The sequence below is a fragment of the Amphiura filiformis genome, chromosome 2 (genome assembly GCF_039555335.1).
Source record: "Amphiura filiformis chromosome 2, Afil_fr2py, whole genome shotgun sequence".
Taxonomy (NCBI): domain Eukaryota; kingdom Metazoa; phylum Echinodermata; class Ophiuroidea; order Amphilepidida; family Amphiuridae; genus Amphiura; species Amphiura filiformis.
Genome location: NC_092629.1, coordinates 81,559,855 through 81,569,720, shown reverse-complemented (window position 1 = coordinate 81,569,720; position 9,866 = coordinate 81,559,855). Strand labels below are relative to the sequence as shown.

Here is a 9,866-nt window from a genome sequence, read left to right as displayed (position 1 = left end):
GCGAAGCAATCTGCAAGAAATATTTTGAGCATAAACATTATACGTAAGGGATGAAATCAAAACTCGACCAGCGGTCAACCGCTGGTTCCGTCCGGTTGGAGACAGTTTCTATTGTTCTAAACAATGGAATGGGGTACCGCAATTAGTTAACCGGCGGTTGAGTTTTGATTTCTTCCCTAACCCAGTTGTAGTAACTACAAATTTCGAACGTTTGAGGACTTGTTCTCAAGTTGTAGCAGGTGCCATAGGGTGTCTTCAGTGTTAATTGTCGCAAAATATTAATATTGACAATAATAAACAACCTGTTTGACCTCCCCATATATTCGTACATTGCTCACCTGTGTTTTCATATCATATTTTGTGGTGAAAATGATTAGTAATTTGCAATCATTTTTAAAGCAACGATTTCTTTGTACCGACGGCTAAGTAGGTATGTGAATGCACATTAAACACATACAAACACATTCACAGCACCTGTTGGAACTCCCGGTCGGAGCTGGGAGTTTCAATTATTGGAACTGTCCCTAACCAGATATTTCCGGTGGTATAAAAGTCTCAACTTTTTTGGAGAAAAGTGTGGGATGAGGCTGGCTTTAATTTATTGCATGTTTTGTTTATAGGTTAATGAATGCATCTTATTGTTGAAAGTGAAATTGTACGAAATAATGCACAGCAGTACTGAGATGTTGATGCGTCTAATGCACGAGCCCGATGGGGGGGAGTGCATTAGACGCAGCAACATCTCAGTACAAGTGCATTATTTTGTACAATTTCTCGAGCAACAAGTAATGCACATTTATTAACCTATTTTATACACAAGAAGAAAAGCCGTGATTTTTGCTAATTTTATAACAAAATTATCACTAAAAATGTCGAAAAATAAGGGCAAATGTATATGCATCAGCCTGCAAGGAAAACAAATCAATCCTACGCGATGAGAACACATGCGAAATCACTGCGCGTAGTTCGCGAAGTGCACGCCCGTGCAATTATACAATATTAATGCACTCCGCGTATTTATCTTACGGCTTTTCTGATTGACTTTTTGGTTCTAAGAGTGTATGAAGTTTTGATAATGCATAATCATATTTTGACCTATCATCGTGCTCCTGAAGCACAACAGAGATAGAATTTCAGTGAGAATCCATTCTTGATTCAACTGATTGGATTTGCCAGAATCCAAGGAGATTCTTGTAACCATTTCAAGCATACACAAGCAATGGATTCTTGCACAATGGAATGTAATTCTACCCCTGTCCCTGAAGAACTAAAACCTCAAAGGACAGCAATTCCTGCATGACTAAAAGTTAAAAACCTCACAGGTCAGCTATATAATAATCTAATTATGTGACATAATCTGCTCAATGTGGGCCAAAGGAGGTATTTGTTACAATTGAGTACTATAATTATTACCTTTACAAATATTAGGCTATTATACTGAAAACACAAAAGGTCTAGCATACTTGGTTTTAAAGTTCTGAAGTTTTGTGATGTGTATTTTTTGAAACTTTTTTTTTTGCCCTTATCACAATTTCAAATTGCAGTCTTTGGCCCCCATTGACCAGATTTTGTCACATATAATGCAATTGCAGGGTCAGAAATTCGCAACCAAGTGCGACTCCAGTGGAATTTTGCAAGAATCCATGGATTCTCGCCATATAACTTTGTATGATAAACTGAAATATTTACGAGAATCCATTTAGATTCTTGCAATTTTGTTGACGAGAATCTTTGCGAGAATGGATTCTCGCCAAATTTCTGACCCTGAATTGATTTAAGGGTATACAATGTATTGTTGGTCAAAGCAGCAAAAAAAAGTAGTTCACAGCATCTTGCGAATGGTAGTGAGCTTTAGCAAAAATTGCATTGCTCAATTTATAGCGAGCGTGTAGAAGAATTCAAATATCACAGATATACTTTTGTAGGTCCTGTGGTTTTTGAGTTACACACCACTTTTGTAAAACGTACATAACTCATTAACAACAATAATTAAGCAAGTATTCAAAGTACATGTATATGATTTGTAGAATGAACTTGTGCAAAACACCAAAGTGTTATTTTTCAATAATATATTGATTCAGATAATGAAAATTGGTTGTTTTGGCTGCTTCGACCAACAATACCTCGTATACCCTTAATAGGGCAAGTTTATCAATAATAATAGGGATAACCATCAAAATTTCATGTTGACCCTATTGCTACAAAAGATTGTTTTCTGAGTAGAACTAATCAACAGAAGTATTTTGGTGGTTAAATGGTCAAAATCGGTCAAAAACTTTTCGAATTATGAATTATCAAAGTTTCCCATTCTGACCGGTCATTGAACGAAATAAAATGACAAGGTCCAAAAATAGCAGTTGGGAGCAAAATTGGCATAAGCATATATTTACCTTTATATATTTCTTTATTTTAACATATTTGCAAACATGAAACAAGCATATTGTGAAAGTATCAAAGGGTTTCTTATGAAATGGCACTTAACTAGTCACTGGCATAACTTATTTTTTCAAACCAAGGCATTGAAATCATGCATTTAGAGGACATTTGCCAAAAATCATCCAAGATAGCCGATATGGCACAAAATCAAAATTGCACTAAGTAGGTGAACTATTTTTTCACAACCAAGAATTTCAATGTTATTGGGTTTAATATGACCAATTAGTAGGTGTATGTAAACAAAATCTTAAGTTTTGAAGGTCATTGACTCATTCACAACAATAGAGATTATCCTCATCATGCTCATGTGTATTCCTGTAGTATTCCTCATTTAAACCAAAGTAGCACTCAATACATTATGAGTATCTTTGTTCAAACCAATTCAATGCTTGACCTCGGAGTTACCTGCATGACTATCGCGGGCTATTTTGAAACAGTTATGGTTGCACATTCAGGTACTTCTTTTGAAAGTCCTAAACAAGGTATAGCCAGCAGCAAGTTGTAGATGTTATAGGCCTAAATATAAGAAAACGTTTAGGGTTAAGATCAGGTGAACAATACATCAAATGAGCACGAAACTTCACATTTATGTTCAGAAAGGTGTCTTCTTAACATGATTTGAAAGGAATATAAAAATTCCAAAGGGAAGCTGGTGATTTAATTTGTAACTCGAGATCTACTTGTTCAATTTTTTAACCTTTTTACAGAGGGTATGATAGAGGTATTACTGGCAACTCTGCCAAATTACAGCTCAGTAGGCCACGTTTTTCACCTGATCTTACTGATTTGAATATTTTGTGCCATTCTTGAGCAGTGCTAAACTCAGCCACTGGCAATTAAGCGCACTGTGGCGATGGACCAATTTTGACTCGCACTTACAGAAAAACAAAATAAGTTGTGTTGCTGTAATTTGCAAGATAGTTACAAAATATAATTGGCAGTAACTTCCTAAAATTTTACAGAAAAATATTGAAAAATAAAAGAATGAGATCAATTTAGAAATGTATGTGCAAGCAGTGCACAGTTGAGCTCCCTGCATGTCTATGGGAGTGTTCTAATCAAGTTGATGGTTCATTGGTCATCCCTAATAATAAGCTCAATCATACAGCTTTGTGAAACAGGCCCCAGGTTGCAGGCTAAAAGTCTCTGAGAATCTTGATAAGAAAAAAAAAAATAATGGTTTGTCTCAAAGCTCAGGAGTGGTTTGAAAACAAATGCGAAATGCGATTTTTTTTAAAATTTTTATTCCCGACTTTTTTAATGGTATTTGGAGAAAAAATCTGATTTTCGCCGAATTTTTCTGAAAAAACTATAAAAAAAATTTTTTTTGAAATAAAAATTCCGCATTTCTTTTTTTCCAAATCTCATGATTTTACAAATGATGTGCCATGAGCTTTGAGACAAACCTTTTTTTTTGGCCTAATGCATGATATATATTTGTTTAAAATGTAATATACATGTAATTTGTAAATAAAACTGCGAAACTACATACATTGTGTATGATGTACTAAGTGTTCATTTTTATTTGTTTCTGAGTTCTGACATGTTACAATTAATCTATTTGGTAATTATTGGTCTATCCCAGTTGATATCCACACCCCTATGAAAGTCATGACCATAATCTCCCATTCGGGGTGTAGATTTCAAATGGAGTCTGCCATTTATAACCCCATAAATTCACAATCCATATGAGGGAGATCAAGGCTAAGTCTTCTATAGGGGGTGTATGGATTTCAACTCAAATAGCCCATTCCTGCATTTGCAAGTGTAGCCCTGAATGCGTCGACATGCCAGTGCACATTCTCAACGCACCTTTGCGTATTCCAAAGCAGGCATATGTAGCATGGCAGTTGGGAGAATACACAGTGGCTTTGAACATGCGCATTGGCATGACGATGTATTCCATGTTAAGTTTGCAAATGGGCTGTTCCAGTTGAATTTTTGAAACTCATACCCCCTATGGAAGACAAAATTCAAGACATGACCTTAATCTTCATCACAGGGAGTGAATTTCAAATGGGGTTACTTGAATATGGGACTCCATTTGAAATAACACCCCCTCTGTGGGATATTAAGGTCATGTCTTCCATAGTTCCAACTACTCTGTTTAAATGGTCGCTTAGTGCGGAGACATGCTTGTTTTGCGTTAATCAATCCCTCAACCATCAAATAAAAATATTTTGCAAGAGCTTCCTCCTCACAACTGATAACCCCAGACACTAAACATGGCCATTTTTAATAGCTGGCCTTTGAAACCAAGTCTCCAGGCATGTGAGAGTTCCTCTTTTCACAGGCATTCGTGAGAATACTACACATTCATGAAAAGTCTGTAAAAGCACATAAAATTGGACAAAAACACCTGAAAATGGGCTGAAAATAAATAAAATTCACAAAAGACTTGTTCCACTTCCAGTGTTTTGGCTGGAAAATCTCTTGTCTGTTTTCAGCGGATTTTGTCCTTTTTTGTTGCCACGATTTATGTGATTTCTTTTATTTTCAGCCCATATTTCAGTGTTTTTACCCCAATTTTACAATGATTTTCAGCTTTTTTAGTAATTTTCCTTGTTTTTGGTCTGTGAACTCTCACAACCCTAAGTCTCTGAAATTGGACTATTCCAGTTGAAATCCATACACCAAACATGATCTTAATCTCCCACACCATCTGCAGTCTACACAATATATAAATAATTTTACCTTTGAGAAATTTGAGCGAAGTTATACAAGTTACACAAGTCTGTTTGTTTAAAAATCCTTAGCTAGGGGTTTTATAAGCTTAAAATTCTGAATTTGAACATTAAAATACCTTATTTGATCTATTAGCCCTCCCAAAATCAAACGTTCCTTTGAAATGTTTTGTGTGACAAAGTCGTGTCTGAGGGGCCCCATTTTCAGCGGTGGCACCTCACAGGGAGTTTCCACTGTATAGTATATGTGATCAAGCAAAATCAGTCGGAAGTCAGAATATTGATTTTGAGATATACATTGTAGTCAAACAAATGGAGATAATTTCTTATCTTTCCTATTGTTTTAGAAGCCCTTCACCTGCTCATATCTTTGGAACAATTTGTCCAATTTCAATGGGGTTTTCTGCAAAATGTAGCTTGTAAATGTTTTATACACATGTAGAAAAAATGAAAAATAAATATGCCTAAATTCAGACTGAATTTGCCTGATCACACCACACAAAAATTAATTCAAAATCATTCTATGCGACTGATTTTTAATTGAAATTAAACTGGTGTAAGCTTCAAATGGCTTAAGTACATAAATGGTATCTGTGACTTTTTGAAATTATAACATAATGTCCTCTATCCTGAAGCAAAGTTTATGTCCAAAACTACATTTATATAGATGATGATATTCAGTTTTGATGATCTGGTTGGTCTAAGTTTAATACAGACCTAAGTTGCACAGCCATCTCAAAAAAGCTCTACCTGCATTAAGTGTATGTTGTGCGTGCATATGCCTTTCAATCATACACATGCTTTAAAGACTGCATTGTACATGCGCATTGCAATAAGCCTTACATGTATATGGGTATAATCAGAAATAATGGCACCAAAGTGTGACAAAGGTGTCAAAATTACAAACAGTGTTCAGAGATGTAATTATTGTCTTATTGTAAGCAAAACATATCTAAATTCAAGAAAAAATAAAAAAATTACTTCAGTAATATTACTAAATATATTTTTTCAACTGGTTTATACATAGGCTAAAGTAGTCCAAAATCTTCAGAAACATAACACAAAAGATCCATGTCATTCCTTGTTATATTTTGACAAAATTATGCAAATATGTCATTCTTTGAGTTTTAATTAATTGCTTAGACACTATACTGAAATAGTCATGTAGAATTTTTGTCAAGGAAACAAAGTTTTGGAAAAAAAAATACAATTTTCATTTGAACACCTAAAAATTTGTGGAAATCATGAACAAAAGTTTTTATTTGTCAAAAGAAACATCTTGAATTATTTTCTGTTTAAGTTTATATCATGCAATATGATGTGCAAAAACTGTGTTGAAGTTTTTAGCATCACATTGTTCTTCAAATTAATGTAAGGATCCATCAAAGTAGTACAGTTCTGTAACACTCCTGACACTGTACACTACCTGTATGGCCTGAAATATTTTATAAACTACATTTTCTAAAACAGTCTTTGTAATTTTTTGTTGACAACATCTATGGCCCTCTCAAAAAAGGCACAGAATTTAGGCGACTTACGTTCATTTTTGTTTTTCGAGCCCAGCTTACATGTTTTTGTAACACTCCTGACACTTTGCTACAGTAACTGTATAGCCTCAAATATACAAGTTTCTAAATCACATTTTCTAAAGTAGTTTTTGTAATTTTTTGGTGACACTATCTATGGCTATCTCAAAAAGGGGCAAAAAATTGAATTACATTAGTTTAATTTTATTGTTGAGCCTATATTACTTACAATTGATTGTCAGGAGTGTAACATTTTGGTCGAGCTATGAAAACCATGTTTTTATGTACATATTTCTTGAATATGAAGGTCTTTACATCATGATTGCAGCAGTTTGGCTTCAGGAATATAGTTTCAGGGCTAAAAGAACACCAACAGACTGGTAATTTCTTCAGAAATTTGAATTATTGCCAATTAATTAATTCTGTGTAACACTCCTGACATTGACTAATTAGATAGCTGTAGCAAACATGTTCAAGCAATGGCAAATATTTTTCTTGTTTTTGAGTTTCTATCCCAATGCACTAATAAAATAAAAAGTAATGTATGAATAATGCCAACTTGGTGTATGAAAAAAATCAAGTTGAATTCTGATGTAACACTCCTGACGAGACAGAATTTCTCTTTTCAACCCGCTCTAAAAGACTCAAGTACAGGTTATTAGTACTACCACTGGTAGTAAGATGGTGGTTCTGTGCAAAGGGTTGATTAAGCTTTTGTACGTTTAGTCCCCTTCATCAAGCACAGCTCGTTTCCTTTTCCTGTGACTAGACACCATCTCAGAGGCAGCTATCTTGGTCATCCTTCTTGTTTCCCATTCTTGGAACGAATTAAGACTATGCTGTCCAGCACGGAAGAGGGAGCGCTCCATCTCGTCTAGTTTCTCGGTTAGCTTGCTTGTATCTTGGTTGTAAGCATTCTGCGAGTTATCCATGATACGACGAAATCTGCCGATGAACGTCTGAAATGAGAATTGATGGAAAAATTGAATGTTGGAAAATTTTACATAATTTTTTAAACCCAAGCTGGGTACAAGGGTTTTTAAATAGAACCCAAAGCAAGTATCTTTCATTGCGTAATTTACCCAAAGCAAGTACTATATGCTGTGTTTCCCAACCCTAAGCATTTACATGTAAGTACCGGTATTTACTGTTGATATGAGTTGCGATGAACACACCTTTCACCGATAAATCAATCAAGAGGCCTGAAGAAAAACCAATGAAAAAGCACACGTTCTGAGCAGTGGCGTCCACAAGTTTTCAAAGGGAGGGGGCACAGGTCTCGATTACCCAGACTGCTAAAATTTTTTTGTCTTGCTTCATTCCCCGTAATTGGTATTACTAGTACCCACATTTTCCCCACCATACCAGCAAATATGTGGCCCCCCTTGTGCACACCACTGATTTTGAGGAGTTTTTGAGTACAATTTTACCCAGAATTTACCATTCTATTCAACAGATTTTTGTCTACATCTTGGTGCCAAATTTACATGTAGCTACATTTTTTTGAGTAACCCGCATCTGTGCGACCATCATCATAAAGGCCAGTACGGTAGGGCCTACCCTTTTCTCCCATTTTTGCTGTTTTTGATACCTCTAAACGAGATAATCGAGTATCACGCCGCGACACGCCCGTCGCCCGGTGTGAAAAAGACCCATTTTTTACTTGATGTGCGTGATACAACTTTACTTGAAATATAATTACTTATACATTGTCCTTATTATTGCCCCCCTCCTCCCTGCGATGTCATGCACAGGGTCAGAAATTTGCAACCAAATGCAAGAATCCTTTTGGATTCTCCCAGTGGAATTTTGCAAGAATCCATGGATTCTCAAAATATAACTTTGTATGACAAATTGAAATATTTACAAGAAATATAATCCATAGATTCTTGCAATTTTGTTGACGAGAATCTTTGCAAGAATGGATTCTCACCAAATTGTTGACCCTGATGCATCTCAATTAAATTGACCTTTTCGGTAAATCCCATACATAAGCTAAGCCTTTGTGAGTACCTGAGAACTCGTCATTTGACGTCATGCTGACGTGCAATATGCGCAGTAACAATGTTCGATAAATGATGACAGATCGGCGTGACGTCAAATGACAAGTTCTCAAACATGACTGAGTCTCAGGTGTACTCGCATACATGTAGTTGGGATTTTACCTTTACCGATAATCAGTATCGGTTGTGTCGGCAGGACAGGGTCACTCTCTGCATTTCACCAACTTCCGCACATAACTAATAAAATGGTAGGAAGGTCAATTGCTCAAAAGTTTAAAAGCTTACCTCCAATAAAGCCACTGAAATATCTTCTGATTCCTGATGTTCAAAACTCAACAGCTTGCTTCCAAAAGCGTAGAAATATGGCCCCATCTTATGTAAGTCTACTACATTTGCATCAGCAGTAAGAATTTCTCTGTAGCCCTTTTTATAAGACTTGGGTAAGTCTATCCTTACTATCTTCCTTTTCTTACTGCATAGACCTGTGGCAAGCCAATACGGAAGCTCCATTTTTGTACCGGGCATGATATGCTCGCTGTCGTTGCCTTGGTTCAGAAATCCAAGCCTGTATAGCTGCTGTTCTAAGGTACAAGGCACTTTTTCGTGCGAAGCTAAAATGTCTTCGATATTGAAATAGTTGTCTGTTTGATTGGTGAAGCGATTGTAAGTCGACATCGTGGATAAATTTGACACTTTTGCCACCGATACAGAGTCACTGATCAATCATTGTTTACATCAAAATTGAAAATGGCGCATAACTAGCAGATTTACAACAAAAGAGGGCGGTATTACTGAAACGGCCCAGCCAGCCCAGGGTGCAGCAGGATTTGCCAAAGTCGGAAAGAAACAACAACAACCAGCTTTAAAATGCCCCCTAAGGCCAAAGAAAATAAATTAAATAATAGTTTTGTCTCGTGTTCCCCGCGCGAATTTACGTTGTGCGTTTACTCGAGCAAAATTGCAGAAGTTGAATTTTATTTTGTATTTTTTTTACCGAAATTGGCCGAAAATAAAAATAAAAAATTGTTCAATTTCTATACCGTATCCACCGCAATATTGTAACGCTTGATGTAGCCTGTGCAGTGTTCCAGCTATCAGCCAATATATAGAATTGTACTGATTTACATATATATTTTGATATCATAGAATACCCAATTTATAAAAAATGGAATAAAATTTGTTTGTTTGGCCTTAGCCTATAACAGTGATTAGAATTA

At 35.8% G+C, this 9,866-nt stretch overlaps 1 protein-coding gene across 1 annotated transcript; it reads right to left on the bottom strand.

Annotated features, from left to right (window-relative positions):
- Nucleotides 1–4,747: 4,747 nt before the first annotated feature.
- LOC140146690 (DNA replication complex GINS protein PSF3-like) lies at nt 4,748–9,385 on the bottom strand. Its single transcript, XM_072168563.1, has 2 exons — nt 8,935–9,385; nt 4,748–7,605 (listed from the first exon to the last, which is right to left on the bottom strand). Exons 1-2 carry the CDS (start codon nt 9,322–9,324, stop codon nt 7,369–7,371), a joined length of 627 nt encoding a protein of 208 aa, XP_072024664.1. The 5' UTR covers nt 9,325–9,385; the 3' UTR covers nt 4,748–7,368.
- Between the last annotated feature and the right edge of the window lie 481 nt (nt 9,386–9,866).

Coding starts and splice junctions, on each gene's coding strand:
- LOC140146690 (XM_072168563.1), bottom strand. CDS start 9,324: ATGTCGACTTACAATCGCTTCACCAATCAAACAGACAACTATTTCAAT. Junction 7,606..8,934: donor TTTCAGTGGCTTTATTGGAG/GTAAGCTTTTAA, acceptor TTCTCATTTCAG/ACGTTCATCGGCAGATTTCG.